Genomic DNA, 22,726 nt, shown 5'->3' with positions numbered 1-22,726 from the left:
GTTCAGCCTTCAGATGTCTTTTGCTACAGCCACCATCTGACTGCAACGAAAAGAAACCCCACCCAAGCAAGAAGTGCCCAGCTGAGCCCAGTCAATCTAGAGAACCAGGAGAGGTGATAATAAACTGTGATTTTAAGCTACTCTGTTTTGGGATTGTTTATTTTGAAGTACCAGACAACTGAAACACTCAGGTTTCCCAAAACTATTGGTGCAGTTACAGTACACTTAAATCCACACTATAGATGAGGATTGTAAGCTCTTTCTTTTTATTAAATTAAATTTTGTGTTAAATATACAAATCAGGCCCCATGGAAGTCTGTACGCAATTTTTGTAATTCTTTCCACTTTTCTTAAATGATAAAAGGAGAAATATTGGTCCGACCCCACCTAATATTATATTACGTTTGTCTATTTGATTGCCACTTGTCTTCCCTTTTTGCATGTAAACTCAAAGATGGCAATGCGTTTGTCTGTTTCGTTCTCTGTATGGCAGAGCGCCTGGGTTCTAAAAGTGAGTGATTTAAGGCAACCAATTGGAAGCACTATCACTTTCATGACGTAGTCTTGGATGTTACATAGCATTGGTTCTTCTGTAGCCATAAGCTTACACAGTGTGTTAGGCATAATACTAGCCCTCTAAAATGTCCACATCCTAATCTCCAACCCTGTGAACATGTTACCTTACCTGGACTTTTCAGACCTGACTGAGCTAAAGACCTTGAGATGGGGAGATTATCCTGGATTATCCAGGTGGCCACAGTGTAATTACAAGGGTCCTTACAATCGCGAGCCCGGAGGGTCAGAGTCAGAGAAGGAGATGTGATGCAGAAGCAGAGGGCAGAGTGATGCTGGTCATGAGCCAAGGAATGCAGGTTTCCTCTAGAAAGTGGAAAAGGCAAGAAAACGGATGCACCCTAGAACCTCCAGAAAAAATGCAGCCCTGCTCACATCTTGATTTTATCCCAGTAAGACCTATTTTGGAATTCTGACCTCCAGAATTGTAACAGAGTTATGTTATTTTAAGCCACTAAGACATGGAATTTGTTACAACATCAAAGCTACAGAAAAACAGATTCAAAAGGAGAAAACAAGATCAGGTACAGTGGCTCACGCCTGTAATCCCGGCATTTTGGGAGGCCACGGCAGGCGGATCACTTGAGGTCAGGAGTTACAGACCAGCCTGGCCAACATGGTGAAACCCTGTCTCTACTAAAAATACAAAAATTAGCCAGGCGTGGTGGCAGGTGCCTGTAATCCCAGCTACTTGGGAGGCTGAGGCAGAATTGCTTGAACCTGGGAGGTAGAGGTTGCAGTGCACCAAGATTGTGCCACTGCACTCCAGCCTGGGCGACAGAGTGAGACTCTATCTCGACAACAACACCAAAAAAAAAAAAAAAACAAAAAAGAGAGAGAGAAAAAACATAGACCCCCATGTCTCAGTGGGAAGAGTGTCAGAAGTCACATTCAAGAGCATGTGGAATGGAAGATACTGTTGCAGCCAGCTTTGAAAAATACAGTCTGCCACACTCTACCAGTAATAGGTGGGAAATTATAGGTTGATATTTGTGGGTCTCAGTCTCATCAGTCAAATGAGAGGATTGAGTATAAGGATCGCTAATATTCTGGACCCCAAAGTTCCTGGTCCTATGAGTGAAAGGGAGATGTAGTAATGCCATGAGAATTCCGAATAAATCATGGCTGATTTTCTAAGTAATTTCTTGATACTCACTGTCATTTATATACCGCTCTGAATGGGATGGATGTGGGATGCCTGAACCAGAAAAATTCAACAAAGAAAGCTGATGAATTCCCAAAAAGATAGGCCTCAAAATATGGGTTGTTTTGTTTTTGCAAAATTTGGTAATATAAGGACACAAGGAAGGAAGGAAGGAAGGAAGGAAGGAAGGAAGGAAGGAAGGAGGGAGGGAAGGAGAGAAGGAGGGAGGGAGGGAGGCAGGGAAGGAAAGAAGGAAGGAAAGGAGGGAGGGAGGTTGGGAGGAATTACTAATTCTTTAAGACAGGGATCATTTCTTGCTCATTATTAGACTCAAATTCTAGCACCTGACAAGTGGTCTAGCATGTAGATGACTTCAAAAGAATGTTAAGTGAAAACAAAAAGACAATTAAAGGTCTACTGGTTATATTTCTGACAGCTTTTTAGGGTAGCCCAACCCTTGGTGGATTACCAGATAAGAAGTCTTTTGCCATTTTACTTTGGAAGTTATTTCAATAGTCTTCTTATTGAAGACTATTTTATCCTAATAAAGGAAGTCTCCTTTATACTATCCTTTCTCTAAGTACAGCAACCAGAGTGATCCTGATAAAATTTAAGGTTGATCATGGCACTCTTCTGCTGAAAACCCTCCAGAGTCTTCCTGTACCACTTGCAATTGAAGCCAGAACCCAAACCAGGATCCAGAACTGGGATGAGGCCAGAGAGGCACCTAGGGTGCATGACTTAAGGAGGCACTCCCTCTCAGGTGTCCATCCTACACTTGCACAACCCTGGGAATGATTGCCTCCTTAAAACGTGTGCCCTAGGTGCCATGCTTGTCTCACTTGGTCTCAGCACAGGCTCTGAAGGTGGTGGTGCAAGATCATACACCAGGGAACAGCTCACCTCTCTCACCTCTCCTAATATTCTCCCTTGGCTCCCTCCACTCAATCACACTTGCCTCCTTGCTGTTTCCTGATCACACCTGGCCCATTTCCACCTCAGAGTACATCTTGGTCTTCCTTTTGACTGGACACTGTTTCTCCAGGTATCCATGTGTCTGGCTCCCTCATCTCCTTCATGTCTCTGCTCAAATGTCACCTTTTCTGTGAAGCATCACCTGACCCCCCTATTAAAATTCAACACCATGGCCATCTCTTTTTCCCATTTAATTTTTATTCTTTGTACCTATTGTCATCTAACATGCGATAGATTGTTCTCATTTATTTTGTTGGTGGTCTGCCTTTCCTATCAGATTCTAAGACCCAGAAAGACAATGATTTTCATCAGTTTTTCACTTCTTTGTTCCAGCACCAATAACAATGCCTAGCATAATGTAGGTGCTCAGTAAAAAATTTGTCAAATGAATATAAGAGGCAAATAATTTGTCAGAGAATGTAATGGAGAATAAAGGTTTATAGGATTTTAGAGTAAATAGGAGCTTTACTAGGGGGATCAGCAAACTGTGGCCTATAACCTGTTTTCGTATGGTCTATGAGCTAGGAATGGCCTTATGAACTGAATTGTGGTCCCTTCAAATTCATGAACAGCCAGCACCTCAGAATGTGAGCTTATTTGGAAATTGGGTCATTACAGGTATAATCTGAAATCGTACTGGAGAAGGATGGGTCCCTAACCCATTATGACTGATGCTTTTATAAAAGGGGGTAGTTTGGACATAGATGTGTACACAGGGAGAACACCATATGAATGTGAAGGCAGAGATGGGGGTGATGCTTCTACAAGTCAAAGAATGCCAAAGACTAGACCACTAGAAGTGAGGAGAGAGACATGGAACAAAGCCTCCCTTTCAGCTCTCAATAGAACCAACATTGCCAACACCTTGATCTTAGACATCTGGCTTCCAAAACTGTTAGACAATAAATTTCTCTTGTTTAAGCTACCCAACTTGTGGTAGTTTGTTACAGCAGCCCTAGCCAACAAATATAAATGGTAAACAATTGTAGAAGAAAAAGAACAGGGAGGAGGAAAAGGAAGAGAAGGAGAGGGAGGAAAAAGACTAGGAGGAAGAGAAAAAAATAATGACAGAGACAGCATGTGGCCCACAAAGCCTGAAATATTTACTCTCTGGCCCTTTGCAGAAAAAGCCCATCAACCTCTGAAGTTGAGATATCATATAGCCCACATAACTCATCAAGAAGCAGAGGCCTCCAGAAATAAAGTCACATATCCACGTTCATGCCAATAGTATGAACTAGTTTTAGTTATACCTGAAACCAGGCTACCTGACTTCAAGTCTGTATTTAAAAAAAAACCACACAACAGTGACTAAAGCACTTTAACAAATCATTTCATCAATTCCTCCTTGTTTAAGTATCAAAATGTTACTAAGAAGATGCTTTTGTCTGTTATTCCAGCAATCTGAGTCTCATACAGGAGCACACCATCATTCATAATTTTTTTTAGCAACGTACCTACTATAATCCATAATTTTTTTTTTTTTTTGCTTTTGCTTTTGGGTCTTGACCTCCAGCAACTCATTTTTTGTGATACTGGTTCTCAAGATATAATTAAAACATAATTAAAGATCAAGAACAGATGTCCTTCTGTTCTATGGAACATCCACAAACTATGTAGTGTACAGTTTGCTATTAAGGATTTTATGCTAAAGAGAAATGAAATAGGAAGACTGTGTTGAACAAACCCACATGCCAGTGCTAAAGGCATAAGAAAGTATTTAAAAGAAAGTAGATCAGAGTTCATGGTTGTTTTCTTAATTTCCCTATAACTCAGGAAGCCACGAAATATATCTGTTTTGACTTCTTTAGCTTCATGACTGGGTGCTATACACAAAAGAGATATGTCCTTGCTAATTAACTTTGAGTTAACTTTGAGATATTCAGCCATTCGATGGCTTCAGTTTGGCATCTACTGGCTGCCATAGATGATGCTTCTTAGTTCAAAGGGTTACTGGAAAAAGTTGCAGAAGTGGAGGACAGAGATGCTCTTTCCCTTCTAAGCCTGCCTAATTAGTTAAAGAAGCTAGATGCCACTAATAAGGAACTATGTATATACATTTTTATTAAGACACTAGTGAACCTGAACTGTGGAGGAAATGAAAGGGGGGAAATAAATGGGTTAAGGACAGTTTTCCAGCAAAGAGTATACGAGAAGACTGACCATCTTAATTGTGGCTGCTCTATTTAAAACTCCTGTACTTTTGCACAAAATGCACAAGGAATTAAATTTACCTAAAGCTGTACAAAATTTGCTCTTTTTCTAATATTCCCCTCTTGTAAACAGGAACTTTATCTGAAATCGAAACCTGGTGTTTGTTAGCTGGGTGGCCTTAGGCAAATTACTTAACCTCTCTACACTTCTTTCCTCAAATGCTAAAAGAAAGTTGGTGGTGGTGGTGATGGGGGTGGGGCGATGTGTGTTGATAACTGTGGTATATAAACCACAAGGAGCTTTTTTGAGGATTAAATGAGATAATGAAACATGAATATGACTAACAATGGTCAGGAATCCAAAGTATGTTGATTTTCCTTATAAGTATATGGTTGAAGAAAATATGCACATATTCACATAATTATAATTATTCACATAATTGTTCATTTAATTATGAACAATTGGAATTTCATAATTTCATAATTCTAGCATGTGGAACCCATCAGCATTTATTTCATAAATACCACTAGCCATGTATTTTGTGATCTGTAAATTGGTTTCATGTACACTCCAACGTTTGATCCTCACGTTAAGTCACAAGAGTCTTCAGTGGGTAACTGGTGGGTACAGTTAACGTGGGGCAGAGCAGGGACTTAGGCTCCAGGTCACTATTGTGCCAGGGTCCTTTCCCCTGTGACTGTTGGCTCTTAACAGAGTGGAGTTTCTGTTGTCTCAGTGATGAGTTAAGAACGTTTTGTTGTTGAGTGTGAAAACTAGGTACCACTGGATGAAAGTTTGTTATGAGTGCAACTTGGAGACATATCCCAATAGAAAAGATTTAGCACATGGAAACATAGAGGAAGTCATGCACCCCCAAGCACTTTTACGTTTACATAAAAAATTATCTGCATAAATGTCGGAGTTTTCACAGATCCCCTAAAATCCATCCAGGGATTCTTAATGAAGTCAAATGGCAGGCCTAAGAATCTCTAGTTTAAAGAGATTAACATTTAATTTAAATACAACAAACAAAGCCAACAATCACTTTTATTTACCCCTTGAGAATCTTAGTCCCTTAATCACCTGGTTTTTGTCCCCATTTTTTCTCCCTGAATTTCTTCTAAAACTGGGGAAATAAAACTATATCATCCAAACTCCTTGGGTTCTAGCTGTAGAACTAGTCAAGTCACAGAGTGCCACAGCATATTTGGAGGCATGTTTACCTGTTATCCATAGTTGACATCCTAACTTGTTGGAGGTGAACAAGAAACAAAACTCAGATTTTCAGAATAAAAATCAGAATTCTGAGGAAAAACTTCAAAAGCTAGCCAGCCATCCCTTTATGCTGAATAAAGAAAACTCTTTGTTATGTTTTCTTTTTGTTTGACTGGCTTGCAGGAAGGCTGGAGCCCTTAAGGTTGTGCAATGATTCACTAACCCACCAGGAACTGACTATCTGAAGTGGCCTCTGGCAACCTCACATCTCCTCCAGGCCTTACAAATCTCACTTTCCTACTATCGCATAAGCTTGCAGGTACCACCGCAGGGCTTGGCAAGTGGAAACAGCCCGTCACACAAACTCAGACCTTGGGGGAGCACGCTTTTTTTCTTAACTGATGAGAAAAGCCATCCTCTGCCACCTGGAAAGCCTGTCTTAAGATAGAAATGGTAGTGGAGGGGGCAGCTAGCTAGGAAAGCAAACTTAACAAATACTATCCAAATTTAATTTTCTGCCACTATCATCCGGGCTCCTGTACCCTGTTGCCCCGGCGTCCCCTTGGGCTTCACGGAGAGAACGTCAGGAAGCACGGGCAAAATTGTCCCAGGAGCCGCTCTGCCGCTGCCCCTGTCCCTTTCGTTTTAAAAATTTCATTCATTCATTCCGGGGATGGTCCATTGTTTCCAAGTTCTGGTAGGCGAGAACGCTTAGCGTCTCGGGAACCTCTGGTGCGGATGGATGCAAATTCCGCGCGGGTGGCTCGCCCAGGTTGCCCGGGCGCTCGCTGTTTATTCAAGTGCGGATCAGGTTAGCCACCGGGGGCACAAATCCTGCAAAACGAGTCTGAGAGCGGGGCGAGCTGTTGCAAGCAGGGAGGTGCAGCAGCCGAACTAAAAATAACGAGGGCAAGAGAAAGGCGGGAGTGCCGGCATCGCGCGGTGAAGGTGGCGTGGCGGTGGGCAGAGCGCAGGGCCCAGCTGTGGGGCGCGGTCAGGGTGACCCTCCACCCACCCTTCGCTGACGTCCGTGGAGGCTTACTAGGGCGTCGCCTCAGGGACCGGAGAGGAATGCCCAAGGGGAGGGCGCAGTAGTCGCTCCCCCGCGCCCACCAGCCACTGGAAACAGCCTAGTTCTCACACCCCACTGCTCTCTTCCGGTGGCCCTGGGGCATCGGCGGAGCACGCGGATGTTTCTTTACATTAGGGGATATCAGAGAAGTCCAGTCTGCGCGTGATAAGGGAGGGAATGAGGATAAGGAGCTGGGAAGTTGTTCTCCTTAGCTGGCTCAGGGAGGGGTGGGGAGGTACTCGGACTGGTGATCCTCGTGTCCCCAGCATGTTGGCGCAGCTGCAGTCTAGAAAGACGAAGCGGGCCTCCGAACTTCCCCGCGTGCACACCTTGTTCTTCTTCTGCCTGGAGGAGGTGAGTGGAGTGTGCATCAGGGCTGCTCCTCAAGAGCAGGACTCCCTCCTTCAACCCCTTACCTCATACTTTTCTTGCAGCCCCGCCTCTCAACACCTCTCTTCGATTTCTCTGACTCCCTGAAACTGAGTTTGCACAATCTCTGAGCCTGGCCCTGTGGGTGCAAGATTCTGAAAAGGGTCAAAGCCCGGTCACATGCACTTGACTCCATCTCTCTGCATCAAAGCTGGGATTCAGCTGTGGTGAGGGACCAAGACAGTCACTTGGGAGTCCCATTTTCTCTATCACCATCCTTTCCCCAGCCCATCTCCTAAGCCCCGGGCTCCCAGAATCTGGGGGTGGAGCCCATTTCTTTCTCTTAAACTGTTATCTGTTTTGGATGAAGTTTTACCTTCCTGCATTTTTATCCTAAGAAATACATATCTGATGACCTTGCCATTTCGGCCCAGAGATTGATGGTTTGCAGTGCCAGTCTGAGCTTCTTAGCAAGAGAAGCCAAGGAAGGGAAGAGCTGAGCACAAGTCTCAGATTACTCCAGGAGCTTCTGTTCTGGTCCAGTGGTTACCAGCCCTCCCAAGAGTTTAAGGAACATGCCAGGATTGTGTCAGACATCTTGCCTTCTACCATGGACTGTACCAGTCCCGAGGCTAGGCCTTGGTTGGTACAACTGTTCTTTCTTCTGTGGCCCCAGAGTGGATTTCCTGAAGCCACATATTAGTTTCTCAGGTGCTGTGGCCACCAGAGGACCATAGAATAGGCTCCCCCTGGTTTTGCCCTGCCCAACCATTTGGCTCCAAACATTGTGTATTGCTAGTGGGCTTCAACTAATGGTCAAAGAAAATAACTTTTAAAAAATCATTTTAAAAGCATAGTTTCCATAAGCATTTAATTAAAAAATATATAACACAAAAAGAAAGTGCATGAATATCAAGTAAACAACTTGATGAATTTTTACAAAGTGAACATCAACAAGCATTTTTGAGTTGTATGTTACATCTATACTTAATCCCTGAGAGGATTATAAATACTATGCAATTATTCTTGAACAGAACATTAATGAAAAAGGCTCTCCACCAAAGGGCTGTGAAATATGTGGACTATTAGTAAAAACATCCAAGTTTTACTTATACAGTAACAATTCCTTGGATCACATATCCCTTTGGACAGGTTTCCTTGAGAAAGACTGGAAAGCTTTTAGCATGAATTGAGGGTAGAATATTAGCTGGTATTCCACAATTGGCATCTGATTGGGAAACCACAATAACCATTTGGTACAGTCAGGTGTCCATGTAGCACTCTGCCTCTGCTTCCAAGTGTCACTCATCCTATAGTGACACTATGTTCTTGTTTAGGTCACACTGTTCCCGCACACTAGGGTCAGAAAAAGAGAATGAGAAGGACGTATGAGCACAAAACAAAGACATTTCAAGGTTTAATCTTTTTGATATCCTCTAAAAGAATTTATTTTCAAACAGCATCCCTGTTGTAGAATTGAGTGAGTACCGTCGACTATTTTTTTAGGAGAGGAAAGTGAGAATAGTCAAAACCCAAAAATCTGTCATTGCATGTCAATCCCATCCTGATCATTCCCTAGAAAAGAAAGACTTTCCATATCCATGCCCTGTTCTGCCATCCACATATTAAACATGTTATGACATAAAAAGTCTTTTCATCTGTCTGATATCACTGGGGGTTCATTTAGAAGTCTCTGTCTATTTTGGATTTTTTGTTTGTTTGTTTGCTTGGTTTTTTGCTTGTTTGTTTGTTTGTTTTTGAGACACAGTCTCACTCTATTGCCCAGGCTGGAGTGCAGTGGGGCGATCTCAGCTCACTGCAAGCTCTGCCTCCTGGGTTCATGCCATTCTCCTGCCTCAGCCTCCTGAGTAGCTGGGACTACAGGTGCCCGCCACCACACCCGGCTAAGTTTTTGTATTTTTAGTAGAGACGGGGTTTCACCGTGTTAGCCAGGATGGTCTCGATCTCCTGACCTCGGGATCCGCTGGCCTCGGCCTCCCAAAGTGCTGGGATTACAGGCATGAGCCACCACGCCCGGCTTGGATGTTAATATTGAAGGGTTTTTCTAGAAAGGACCATATTCCAGAAAGTAGCAAGGCAGTAATTTAAAACATAAGGAAACGAAATAGTATTAGATTTTCTTTTTGTCATGAGAAAATATCAGCATCCAGTATTATTTAGTTTGAGTGAGGCATACCAAAGGTTGGCAACAATATTAAATGTTTAGAGAAGGAACAACTTGTGCAATTGGGTTAAAAGTTCATCTTTAGACCAGAAAGAAAGAAAATGAGTTTATGTTTTAGCCTGAGGGACAGGGAAAAAAATTATTAAAAGTTAGAGGTGTTAGGAATCCGAAAACTCAGACGGAAAATGCTTTTTGGACATGTCATTCAGTCTCAGACTATTAGTAAAAACTAATTGCTCAGAGTAGGTATGATTTTGACAGTGAGTAGTTATCTTGGCAGAGCTGTGTTCATGGGTCAGATCTACATAGACAAAACATAATGAGTGGACACTGGAGATTAAGAAATTTGACTGTGATTTTAACGACCAGGTTATATTGTCTCTGTATTCTGGGGCCTGAGAAAGACCTGTGAGGATCCTGTTCAAGCTCCACATTTTACAATGAGGAGACTTGGACCCAGCAGAGATAATTAGCTCCTTTCTCAAGATCATAACCTTTTTCTCAGGAAAGGTCACATAAAAGTCTTGCCCTAAGGTGGGCTTATATAGGAACGTCAGGAAGAAACAAACTTCTAGGTCTTGATTTTATTTTGTTATCTAAGAACTTGGGAAGATATCCTGAAATTCCTGGTAATAGCATGCTGCCAGGATGGAGCAGCAGCTGGTGCCTTGGCCTGGGGAAAGCTTCCAGGATAAGCCTCGGGGATCTATCCACAATACCCCTCACTTGCTCCCCCACCTGCAGGTCCAGGGAGAGGAGAGACTGACATGGTTTGGACTTGGGGTCCACCACCTTCTAGCTTTGTGACCTTGAGCAACTTACAAAGCCTCTCTAAACTTCAGATTCTCATCTGTAGGAAAGAGATTTTATAAGGGTTGTTGTAAGGGCTAGAGATCTATAGGGCAAATATATAACATATGATAAATATTAAGAGGAAAACTAATATTTCTGGCCAATTTCAGAGATCACTTCCAATTCGAATTCCAATTCCAATTGATCTAGCTTATTGCCTCTCAAAACTCAGCAATGACTCTGGGAATTCCTTCCATAGCTTCACCAGACACCTAATTGGCAAAGAAGGTTTGAAGACCTGATGTGGTTCTTAACTGGGGATGGGGAATTAAGGGCTATTGTATCCATAGGATTATCTTTTCACTTGCATAGACCTATTTGGTGTGTTCAGGGCATAGTGATACTATAATTGCCACATTTAACAGTTTATAAAACTCAAGCCAAGCATATTCCTTGCCTGTTTAATGATGTCTTGGTACCAGCCTTTTAATGGCACTTATCAGCATAGAAAATGGAAGCAAAATAGCTTTTAAAACAGTAGCTCTCAGTGGCTGGGCACCGTGGCTCACGCCTGTAATCCCAGCACTTTGGGAGGCCGAGGTGGGTGGATCACCTGAGGTCAGGATTTCGAGACCAGCCTGACCAACATGTAGAAACCCTGTCTCTAGTAAAAATACAAAATATTAGCCGGGCGTGGTGGCACATGCCTGTAATCCCAGCTACTCGGGAGGCTGAGGCAGGAGAATCGCTTGAACCTGGGAGGTGGAGGTTGTGGTGAGTTGAGATTATGCCATTGCACTCCAGCCTGGGCAATAAGAGCCAAAATTCATCTCAAAAAAAAAAAAAAAAATCCACAGTAGCTCTCAAGCTTTAGTGTGCTCAGAATGACCAGAGAACCTTGTGAAATATACAGATTTCTGGGTCCAGATCTGGGGCAGGGCCAGGAAATCTGCATTTTATCTGCACCCCCACCCTACTCTGAGGCTTACAGTCCTGAGAACATACTTTGAAAAAGGCTGTCCCAAGGGCTCGCCGACAGGCTATTGACCAGCCACTCTTTCTTGATGTTCTCCAGGAAAGATCCAACAAAGGAATGCCCTCCATTCAGCAGTAGCAGCATAGGAGCAATAGTTGCTCCTGAATTATGGTGGGTTTCTCCTCTTCATCAATATGCTTTAAGGGTACAGTTTTATTTGGTCTATCTACCATGTTCTATAAAAACATGAAAATTCACAGGTAAGTTTGAGATAGGGAAAATAACTAAACTGATTCTTCTCACCAACTCTGATCACTAGGCTGTGGTTGATTTAGCTCTCTAACCAACAAGTAATTAGTTCTTTGGCACGAGTAAGGGGGGAAAGAGGAAGAGTGGGTAAAAGCAGTTGATAACAGATGGCTTGCACCCATCTAAAATATGGGGAGAGAAATAAAGCTGTCCCAAGAGAACTAAAGCTGAGTTCTCTCATCATATATCTGAAGATTCGTATCAGGGGTCTAAACAAGGTGTGTTGGGTAGCTTAATTGGAAACTCCTGGACTGTGAGTGTCACAGACTCATGGATGGGCCAATCAGTGGCCACTTTATTGTCTGGGCTGCAGCAAAATGAGACAAAAACTGTCATTCAAAAACCTTTGGAATTAAAAAAAACCCAAAACGACATTTGTTCTTTAAAATAAAATAAAGTCCTGCCTTTAAGAACAGCATATCACTGCTGTTTCTGAGTTTAAATATTAAGAAACACATTTTGTTAATGATTAAAACAATAGTGATTGATTTAGGGGTTCAGTGAGCATTTAATCTGTCCTTACTTCAGGTACTGTGCTAAAGGAGCACAATGCCTGGTACTGCAGGAGGAACATTAGGTAACTATTTAATGGAGTTTTAATTTTCTGTTATTATTTTTAATAATTAATTGTGATTTTGAGTATTTGGAAGCTGGAGATATATTTTGTCATCCTTTTGGGGTGGTGTTATTGCCCTGTCCTGTTTTAATCAGAAGTTCTTAGAGAAAGTCAACTCAGGAGTGATTTAAAATGAAAGAAGATGTATGTTGGCTAAAATTACAATTAAATAATCAAATCATTTTCAAATATAAAGGGAGCATGCAGATGATCTGGCCCAATCCTTTCATTCTGCAGATGAGAAAACTGACACTCACAGGAATGAAAAGACTTGCCCAAAGCCCTACAGCTTGTTTCTGTTGTTTGGTGCATTATTAGGTCAAAAGACCTAGGCCGGGAAAAGATGGCAGGATGTCTTGGCCTTGCTCTGACAGTTGCTTTTCTGATCTCAGGTATTTCACACCCTTTGTAATCTGTGTTCCACACAGGAAGCAGTTCTTGTTTTTTAAATATTGAAGGTGTATAAATGTAAAGTTTTTATAGATGCGACACCCGGGGCCAATATCTGTTTAAGTAAAGACCTAAATGCTTTGCGGAGACAGTAAAGTGTCATGTCTGTCCCAGGGAAAGAAATCCAGGACAGGAAATGCTCAGTCTTCCAGCACTCCCCTGGCTACCTGGAGCTCAGGCTGTGAGCCTCAACCCCTCCCTGAAGCATTAGCTCTGGAGCAGAGGCTGTGATTTACTTCAGAGATCTGGGCAAGTCCCTTTAACCTGGTAGTCCTTCCTTTCCTTGTTTGTAAAACAGAGAGATGAGGCTGATAGCTCCCTCACAGCTCCATCCGAGGCAGTGTGTGAAATTAGTTCCTGTTTGGGAAGGTTTAAAAGCCACCATATTCCACCTCCCTGCTAATATGATTACTAAAATGTTTTTATATGAAAGGGCCAATTCCTCATCTCCCCTCTTTGAAAACAGACCAAGGGGCATCTTTTCTTGTCTTGCTGTGGCCTAAAAGGTTATTGCTTCTGTGGTTATCTCCTTGGATAACCACCTGATACTCCTGGAGTGTCAGGATTCTTAGGTACACCAAAAATGAACAAAAAAATCAACATCAACCATAACACCACCAACAAAAATAACTGCTGTGTCGGTTCTTAAGACGGCTTCTGAGCTAGAAACAGATTTTTCTAACTGTAAAAACGTGGCCTCAGCCTGTCTGCAGGCCACCTCTGTCTTTTGGCCTCGTGGGGAGGAGGCAAGTGAGCTCGTTTACTGGGGTCTACCTCAGGGTCATCACCAAGGCGTTCCACAAAACGCACTTGAAGAATGTTTTGGAAGGAAATTCACCTTTTAACAGCCCAAGAGGTATCTCTCACTGGCACACAGTCTGCACACAGCCTGTTTCTCAACGTTTGGAAATCCTTTAACAGTTTATGGAAGGCCACCTTTTAAACCGATCCAACAGCTCCTTTCTCCATAACCTGATTTTAGAGGTGTTTCATTATCTCTAATTACTCAGGGTAAATGGTGATTACTCAGTGTTTTAATCATCAGTTTGGGCAGCAGTTACACTAAACTCAGGGAAGCCCAGACTCCCATGGGTATTTTTGGAAGGTACAGCGACTAGTCGGTGCATGCTTTCTAGTACCTCCGCACGTGGTCCCCAGGTGAGCCCCAGCCGCTTCCCAGAGCTGGAGGCATCGGCGTCCCAGCTCGGACGGCAGCTGCGGACTCGGGCGCTGCCTGGGCTTCCGGGACCCGGGCCTGCTAGGCGAGGTCGGGAGGCTGGAGGGGAGGATGTGGGCGGGGCTCCCATCCCCAGAAAGGGAGGCGAGCGAGGGAGGAGGGAAGAAGGGAGGGGCCGCCGGGGAAGAGGAGGAGGAAGGAAAGAAAGAAAGCGAGGGAGGGAAAGAGGAGGAAGGAAGATGCGAGAAGGCAGAGGAGGAGGGAGGGAGGGAAGGAGCGCGGAGCCCGGCCCGGAAGCTAGGTGAGTGTGGCATCCGAGCCGAGGGACGCGAGCCTGAGACGCCGCTGCTGCTCGGGCTGAGTATCTAGCCTGTCTCCCCGATGGGATTCCCGTCCAAGCTGTCTCGAGCCTGCAGCGCCCCAGTCCCCGGCCCTCGCCCAGGTTCACTACAACCGTTCAGAGGTCCCCAGGAGCTGCTGCTGGCGAGCCCGCTACTGCAGGGACCTATGGTGAGCAAGGCTACCTGGTGAGGGGAGACAGGCAGAGGGGGTCTAGGAGCCTCCTTGGGGGGAATAAGCTGGGGACTCAGGCTGTGACCGAGGCAAAAGGTGGCCTAATTATTTTCCTATAATGGTACTGGAGGTGGGGATGCTGGCGCTGAAATACCTTTAAATACCGGCTGCTGCCCTTGCCCAGGCCTTCTCTGTCCAGCAGTCCCTGGGAGATTCTCACCTTTGGGAAGTGCGGGGCAGGAGAACAGAAGCAAGAGAAGCCCTTGGTAGGGGGTCGTTGGGAAAAACTGTGGGGTCTTGGGCTGAACGCGTTGCCCACGGGCTGGAGGTTGCGATCCCCGGACGGAAAGGGCGGGAGGAGGAAGGAAAGAGCCGGCTCTGAGGTCCGGAGAGAGTGAGGGGGCAGAGCGACGGCGAGATGGGGAGAGAACACCTAGCTGGAGCTGGTTCTGCGGTAGAGAGCGCAGTCTTGCTGGCCTCTGGAGAGTGCGCGCCGCTCCGGAGGCTGCGTCGAGGGGAGTGTCACCCAATCTGGCCCCCAGCTGGCGGGGCGCCCCGAGAGCTTGCGAACTGCAGTTGCAGGAGGCGCCTTCTCCACGAGCTATTTTCGTCGACTTGCGGAACCAAAGGAGCCTCCCCTCTATCATTTCATGGTGTAGGGTCTGTAGAGACGACCGCCAGGATCCCAGGGGCTCCCAGGACGCGCGTTCCTGCGGTGTCGTGTCCTATGGGGAGTTCCTGGCGGGACGAAAGGCGGACGCGCGGCTCTTCCTGGCCCTCCCGGCCCGGAACCGACGGGAAAGGATCCCGTGATTCCCGGGTCCCTGCAGGCTTTTTCCAGCGGGAGTTGGTCCGGGGGCCTCAGACGCCTCCTAAGCACTTCTTTGGAGGATGGTTTTCAAGGATCGCGGTTTATGAGTTGAAGGCTTTGTGAGACGTAAACACCCCAAAAGATACATAGTTGGTAAACTGAGGCTACCTGTAAACACATTTCGGCATTAGGAGAAGATTCGGGTAGGGAAGTGAAGGACAACCACCCCGAGTTGCATTCCTTTCCCCCAAGAAAAAGTTCTGGGGATGAAAGTTCTTTTGGCTTTTATCTTTTCGATTTAAAAATTTGAGAAGAAAAATGTGATGAGAGATGAATCCTGGTGAGTCCGAAATTGAAAGGCAACTCCCCCTTCCCCTCCCTATCCTCTCGGTTTTAGAACCGCGTGCTCCCGCCCCAGGAGATTCCTTGGGGCCGAGGGTTTTCCGGGGATCCCGGGCGCCCGCCCCTTCCACTGTCCCTCTGCCTTGCGGGCACCAGCTTGCCTCCGTCTCCTTTCTCTACTTCTGGATCTGTCCTCGCCGGGCTTTTTAAAGGGCTTCTGCGTCTCAAACAAAACAAAAAAAACCCTTTGCTCTTCCCAACCCTTTCGCAGTCCGCCCCAGCGGTGGCGCGGGACCAGCAAAGGCGAAAGCCGCGCAGCTCTTGCGGGGCACGGACGGTCGCGCAGGGGCGCCCGCGGCCTCCGCACCCGGACCTGAGGTGTCGGTCGACGCCGGGCATCCACCGTCGGGAGGGAGGGCTGAGCTGCTCGATCCTTTACTCTTCTTCCTCCAAGTCTACCTGCAAGTGCCCCTAAGAAGAAAACCAAGTTTTTGCGTGGAGAGTGGGGCGGCAGGCAACCCGAGCCCTTGAGCTCCAGAGCGACCAAAGCGGCAACCAGGAACAGCCTCAGGAAAGGGAGATCGGGTGGAGTGGGCTTTGGGGCAGGAGTCATGGGGCCAGGGTCCCGGGGGCGACCTGGCACGCCCGGCCCTGCGAACGCTGAGTTGCGACGAGTCGGGTTTTCGAAGAGGCCCTTGCTCTGAGCGACCCACGCGCGCCGCAGCATCTTCAATTAGTCAGTACATCCTAGTAATCGCTTGAGCTGTAGGTAGGTAAAATTCTTGAAGGAGTATTTGCTGCGACTCTGCTGCTGGTGCAACGGAGGAAGGGGGTGGGGGAAGGAAGTGGCGGGGGGAAGGAGTGTGGTGGTTTAAAAAATAAGCCAAGCCGAGGCGAGAGAGACGCAGACGCAGAGGTCGAGCGCAGGCCGAAAGCTGTTCACGGTTTTCTCGACTCTCGGGAACATGGTGGGATTTCCTTTCTGCGCCGGGTTGGGAGTTGTAAAACCTCGGCGACATTAAGATCTGAAAACTGTGATGCGTCCTTTCTGCAGCGACGCCTCTCTCTGAATCTGCCCGGAGCTGCGAGCCCCGGCGTCTGTCCCTCCGCCTGGAATGGCTTCTTCGGGGTCTGCTTTGCCGGGGGAGAGGGGCCACGCAGCGGCCGACTTGGTTTGGGGATTCTCCGTAATGGACCTGGAGCAATGATTAGCAACCGCTCCCTCTCACTTTCCCACAGCGATCACCCTCTAACGCCCCCCGCCCATTCCCGGCCCCGTGCGTGACAAGGTCGGCAGCTTTCAGCCGGGAGCTAGATCGGTGGCCCCGCTCTTCGGAGCCTTAGCAGGCGTTCGCCAAGGGGTGACTGGCTGTCATTGGGAGCAATATTTGGCCTTGTGGAGACCCTGGGGAGGAAGTGGCGGGGAGCTCGTATTTGCTTGTGTGTGTGTGTATACGCGCGTGTGCAGGGTCCCTCGGCGCTTTCCTTTTTAAGTGCCTCTCGGTGGTGAGGCTTTGGGCGGGTGAGACTTTCCCGACCTCGCTCCCGGCCCCCACTTAAGCAGGGTTCGAGCTGCAAGACGCAGTCCCTTCAGTGCGCCCCAAATCCTCTGGCTTCAGGTGGCCTGGCGTGGGGGCCCAGTCCGACGCAACGCGCCGAGAACCGGGTTCTCCGCGCGCTGCGCCCTGAGTCTGGGGAGCGCGGCGGCCGCGAGGCACCGGCCGAGGGCTCTGCCGAGCGCCGCCGGGAGCTCCTCCCGGACCGCAGAGGCTCGGGCGGCGGGCGCGGAGGTTGGCCTCGCCTGGAGGGGGCGGGCCCGCGAGGGGCGGGGGGCTGTGGAGGAGGGGAGGGCGCGCAGGCCCTTTCGCCGCCCGCCGCGGGAGGGGCCTCGGCGCTCACGTGACTCCGAGGGGCTGGAAGAAAAACAGAGTCTGTCTGCGCCGGAGTCTCATTATATTCAAATATTCCTTTTAGGAGCCATTCTGTAGTGCCATCCCGAGCAACGCACTGCTGCAGCTTCCCTGAGCCTTTCCAGCAAGTTTGTTCAAGATTGGCTGTCAAGAATCATGGACTGTTATTATATGCCTTGTTTTCTGTCAGTGAGTAGACACCTCTTCCTTCCCCCTCCCGGGAATTCACTCTGCCCTCACCACCCCTGCTCGCCGGCTGTCCCTTCCGTCGGACCTCCCTTGCAATGTCCACACTCTGCTCCCTGGCAGCACTGTCGCTCCCTTCTTGGCCCTGCAGCCGGGGCGCTCGAAGCGTACTGGTTCCTTTTAAAGTGTTGCTGGCGCGCACTCGCCCTCTCAGCGTTGCAAGAAAGGGGAGCGCGAGGGAGCTAAAGAGATGAAAGCCCGGGGTTGTACCTTGAGGGCTAACCACTCCCTTCCCCTACCCTACTTGCCTGGGGGAGCACCCAGTGTCTCAGTGGAGCATTCCCACTGTCTTGTCAAAACTCACAGAGGTTTCTCCTGGGGGTGAGCGGGCACGATCAGGCACTTTTGGCTGAGTATTTCAAAGTCATCGGCCACAATACAATAAGCCTTCAAGCCACTCGGTTAGCTCCTAGACCACCTTCTCGGTTTCTGGATCCTGTCGCCCTCTGTCTTCGCCCAGCCCCTGCCTCTCACTTTCCCTCCCTCTGGCTCTGAACCAACTGGAAGTTGTGAAAGTTGGGCTCTGAGGGTGGAGGAAAAGGGAGGGAAGCTGAAGGTCTAAAGTGGAGAGCAATGTCATTCTAATTCTCCCTCCCCCACCCCTTTTTACCCCCTCAATGTTAACTGTTTATCCTTGAAGAAGCCAAGCTGAGATCATGGCTCAGATAGCAGTTAGGACAAAAAAAGATTAACAGGATGGAGGCTATCTGATTTGGGGTTATTTGACTGTAAACAAGTTAGACCAAGTAATTACAGGGCAATTCTTACTTTCAGGCCGTGCATGGCTGCAGCTGGTGGGTGGTGGTGGGGGGGGTGGTGTGAGGGAGAAGACACAAACTTGATCTTTCTGACCTGCTTTCCATCTTGCCCCTCCATTTCTAGCCCTAAATGCATATGCAGACACATCTATTTCTCCCTATTTATTGGTGTTTATTTATTCTCTAACCTTCCACTCCCCTCCCCCTCCCCAGAGACACCATGATTCCTGGTAACCGAATGCTGATGGTCGTTTTATTATGCCAAGTCCTGCTAGGAGGCGCGAGCCATGCTAGTTTGATACCTGAGACGGGGAAGAAAAAAGTCGCCGAGATTCAGGGCCACGCGGGAGGACGCCGCTCAGGGCAGAGCCATGAGCTCCTGCGGGACTTCGAGGCGACACTTCTGCAGATGTTCGGGCTGCGCCGCCGCCCGCAGCCTAGCAAGAGTGCCGTCATTCCGGATTACATGCGGGATCTTTACCGGCTTCAGTCTGGGGAGGAGGAGGAAGAGCAGATCCACAGCGCTGGTCTGGAGTATCCTGAGCGCCCGGCCAGCCGGGCTAACACCGTGAGGAGCTTCCACCACGAAGGTCAGTCTGTTCCCCCAGTCTGCGTGGGGGAGGGCTAGTGAGACTGGCTAGAGGGGCAGTGAAAGCCCTGGGGAAGAAGAGTTCGGGTTACATCAAAGCCCCAATCCAGGAGGCTGAGGAACAGAGCTCCTTACCTCCAAGAATTTGCAGAGCTGCCACCGAACTTATTTTTTGGAGACAGAGGGGGAGGTGTTCAGGGGAAGGGGAATGACAGCACTCAGACGTGGGCTAGCCCCAGCGGTGTGTTTTTGCTATATCAAAGCCTTTTCTGCTGGGTTTTCTGCCCGTTTTTTTCAAAGCACCTACTGAATTTAATATTACAGCTGTGTGTTTGTCGGGTTTATTCAATAGGGGCCTTGTAATCCGATCTGAATGTTTCCTAGCGGATGTTTCTTTTCCAAAGTAAATCTGAGTTATTAATCCACCAGCATCATTACTGTGTTGGAATTTATTTTCCCCTCTGTAACATGATCAACAAGGCATGCTCTGTGTTTCCAAGATCGCTGGGGAAATGTTTAGTAACATACTCAATAGTGGAAGAGGGAGAAGGTGGTTGTGTGCATGTTTCCTCCTGCCTGTGCTCTGTTGGCCCCTCTTTTTCTTTACAACCACTTGTAAAGAAAACTGTGGACACAAAACCAAGGGGGGGTTTTAAAAGAGGAGTCTGATGGTGGTGCCCTAGAGGAGTTGGCACATGGAAATTATTAGACATGTCAAGGAGGCTGGGAGGTAGTTTCTGTCTTTGGTGCTTGAGAAATGCTAGCTACATTTTGCTGGTTTGCTAGCTGCCCCACTTATCTGCTCCTTCAAATTAAGGGGTATGCTTATTTCCCCCCAGTAGGTTTTCCCTGCATAAGCAGAATTCACCATTCATCGCCCAACCCTGAGCTCTCTCTTGACTCTTCCATCTTTGAAAAAAGTTCATGTGCTTTTTCTTTTCCCCTTCCTTCCTAACTGTGCCTAGAACATCTGGAGAACATCCCAGGGACCAGTGAAAACTCTGCTTTTCGTTTCCTCTTTAACCTCAGCAGCATCCCAGAGAACGAGGTGATCTCCTCTGCAGAGCTTCGGCTCTTCCGGGAGCAGGTGGACCAGGGCCCTGATTGGGAACGGGGCTTCCACCGTATAAACATTTATGAGGTTATGAAGCCCCCAGCAGAAGTGGTGCCTGGGCACCTCATCACACGACTACTGGACACGAGACTGGTCCACCACAATGTGACACGGTGGGAAACTTTTGATGTGAGCCCTGCGGTCCTTCGCTGGACCCGGGAGAAGCAGCCAAACTATGGGCTGGCCATTGAGGTGACTCACCTCCATCAGACTCGGACCCACCAGGGCCAGCATGTCAGGATTAGCCGATCGTTACCTCAAGGGAGTGGGAATTGGGCCCAGCTCCGGCCCCTCCTGGTCACCTTTGGCCATGATGGCCGGGGCCATGCCTTGACCCGACGCCGGAGGGCCAAGCGTAGTCCTAAGCATCACCCACAGCGGGCCCGGAAGAAGAATAAGAACTGCCGGCGCCACTCGCTCTATGTGGACTTCAGCGATGTGGGCTGGAATGACTGGATTGTGGCCCCACCAGGCTACCAGGCCTTCTACTGCCATGGGGACTGCCCCTTTCCACTGGCTGACCACCTCAACTCAACCAACCATGCCATTGTGCAGACCCTGGTCAATTCTGTCAATTCCAGTATCCCCAAAGCCTGTTGTGTGCCCACTGAACTGAGTGCCATCTCCATGCTGTACCTGGATGAGTATGATAAAGTGGTACTGAAAAATTATCAGGAGATGGTAGTAGAGGGATGTGGGTGCCGCTGAGATCAGGCAGTCCTTGAGGATAGACAGACAGACAGATATACACAACACACACACACACCACACACATACACACACACATTCTCATCCACTCACCCACACACTACACAGACTGCTTCCTTATAGCTGGACTTTTATTTTAAAAAAAAAAAAAAAAAAAGGAAGAAAACCCTAAACATTCACCTTGACCTTATTTATGACTTTACGTGCAAATGTTTTGACCATATTGATCATATATTTTGACAAAATATATTTATAACTACATATTAAAAGAAAAAATAAAATGAGTCATTATTTTAAAGGTAAATCATGGCTTTTTTTCTCTTTAATCCTCTCTCTTTTCCTTTGGGCTCATCTCTTTTGAATGAGGCTTTTTTCTGTTGAGGTGAGTTGGAGGCTGGATGGAAGTCAAAAGGTGGTACCTGGAGGTGGTTAAGTTGTAGGGACAGGAAGTAAACTGTTCACAGAGAGAGATGGTAATTGCCAGCATGAATTGTTTTCCATTTCTATTTAATGTTAACAAGGACACAGTATCCTCTCCCATCTGGATGACACATGCCTTGGAGAAATACTGGGATGAAAGGAGTGTAGGTCAGATTAAAGACTTCATTTTGGGCCCCTTGTACATCTTCTGTTTCACTCACCTGTTGAGGCGTATCACAGCTGAGTGTGATGAGGTCTTAACTCTAGAAAAATGATTACCCACCTCTGCTTTTATGATACCTCAGAGTATCTCCAGTTATTACAGGCACCAATGTGATATTTCCAAATCAGAACTAATTTGCACACTCACATCATAATGTGTGTGTGAAGGCATGTTTAAAAAAATTTTTTTTCTCTCCAGGGAGGACTCTTTTGTTTTTGTCTTTTTTTTGTGGGGGGGGGGAACAGGTTCTCTCTCTGTTGCCCCAGGCTGGTCTTGAACTCTTGGGCTCAAGCAATCTTCTCATTTCAGCCTCTTTGGGATTACAGGCATGCACTGCTATTTCGTCTTTTTTTTTTTTTTTTTTTTTTTGGAACAAATAATATACCCTACCTTCAAGAAGTTTGTTGATTACTGTTTTAATATACCACATGATATAATTTCCCATTGTTTCTTGACATTTTCCCTTGTCCTCTGTAAAGGCCTTCATCAAGTTTAGGATCCCAACAGATTGGGCTAGGTGGGGGTTGACAATGGGGTTAGATACTAAAGGGTCAGAATTTCTAAGCAGGCACTGTGAAGGTGTCCCACTATTATACACAAATCTCTTGAGTCAAATGTCAACTCTCCTTTTCTCTCTGTACTGCCTCCCCCATACTCTCTTCCCTTGGGCAGAAAGAGGTAGAGCTGATGTTCTGTGTTAGGGTTTCTTAAAAGCAAAAGCTCAATTTTTGGACAGAGTTAAAAAAAGGAGGATGCTAATGTACCCTCAGTTAAGGGCTCCCAGCAGGCAGACAAATGCCTTTCTGGAATGACGGGTGTAGGGATTAAGAGGAGCAGAGGAGAGGCCTTTGCTTTTTCTACTTGCCACCAACAACTAAATTAAGCCCTGAATCTTGGTCTGTGCTGGCTCATTTCATATGTGTGCTGAGAAAATTCACACATATGAAGTGAGCCAGTACAGACCAAGATCCCTATGGATCCCTTTGGGGCAGAAATAGTGTCTTTGTATGGTGTCTGTGGGGGAAGGCTGATAGCACATTTCTCCATCATGGAGATGTAGATATGAGCGGTAGTACTGCTGTTTC

General features: G+C 47.0%; 2 protein-coding genes across 5 annotated transcripts; one reads left to right on the top strand and one right to left on the bottom strand.

The window, feature by feature from the left end:
* Positions 1-8,358: 8,358 nt before the first annotated feature.
* LOC135971983 (uncharacterized) lies at positions 8,359-17,438 on the bottom strand. The gene is made up of 2 exons (XM_065548823.2): positions 14,741-17,438; positions 8,359-8,858 (listed from the first exon to the last, which is right to left on the bottom strand). Exon 1 carries the CDS (start codon positions 16,398-16,400, stop codon positions 15,711-15,713), a length of 690 nt encoding a protein of 229 aa, XP_065404895.1. The 5' UTR covers positions 16,401-17,438; the 3' UTR covers positions 8,359-8,858; positions 14,741-15,710.
* Positions 14,242-21,302, top strand: BMP4 (bone morphogenetic protein 4). 4 transcript variants are annotated; one of them, XM_015453801.4, is made up of 4 exons: positions 14,242-14,308; positions 17,648-17,772; positions 18,854-19,177; positions 20,142-21,302. In XM_015453801.4, the coding sequence occupies exons 1-4, from the start codon at positions 14,247-14,249 to the stop codon at positions 20,996-20,998; spliced, it is 1,368 nt and encodes a 455-aa protein (XP_015309287.2). In that variant the 5' UTR covers positions 14,242-14,246; the 3' UTR covers positions 20,999-21,302. The 4 variants fall into 4 exon arrangements, with proteins under 4 accessions (XP_015309287.2, XP_005561341.1, XP_005561340.1 ...); XM_005561284.5 differs by having other exon boundaries at positions 18,801-19,177; XM_005561283.5 differs by having other exon boundaries at positions 14,242-14,517; positions 18,801-19,177.
* The last annotated feature ends 1,424 nt before the right edge of the window (positions 21,303-22,726 follow it).

The sequence above is a fragment of the Macaca fascicularis genome, chromosome 7, assembly GCF_037993035.2.
Source record: "Macaca fascicularis isolate 582-1 chromosome 7, T2T-MFA8v1.1".
NCBI classification, from domain to species: domain Eukaryota; kingdom Metazoa; phylum Chordata; class Mammalia; order Primates; family Cercopithecidae; genus Macaca; species Macaca fascicularis.
This window is presented reverse-complemented; position numbering and strand designations above follow the sequence as displayed.

Bases quoted from the DNA above. Each gene is read 5' to 3' on its own strand.
- BMP4 (XM_015453801.4), top strand. From the start codon at position 14,247: ATGCGAGAAGGCAGAGGAGGAGGGAGGGAGGGAAGGAGCGCGGAGCCC. The intron at 14,309-17,647 runs GTGAGTGTGGCA...TATTCCTTTTAG, and splicing joins GAGCCCGGCCCGGAAGCTAG to GAGCCATTCTGTAGTGCCAT. The intron at 19,178-20,141 runs GTCAGTCTGTTC...AACTGTGCCTAG, and splicing joins GAGGAGCTTCCACCACGAAG to AACATCTGGAGAACATCCCA.
- LOC135971983 (XM_065548823.2), bottom strand. From the start codon at position 16,400: ATGCTGCGGCGCGCGTGGGTCGCTCAGAGCAAGGGCCTCTTCGAAAAC.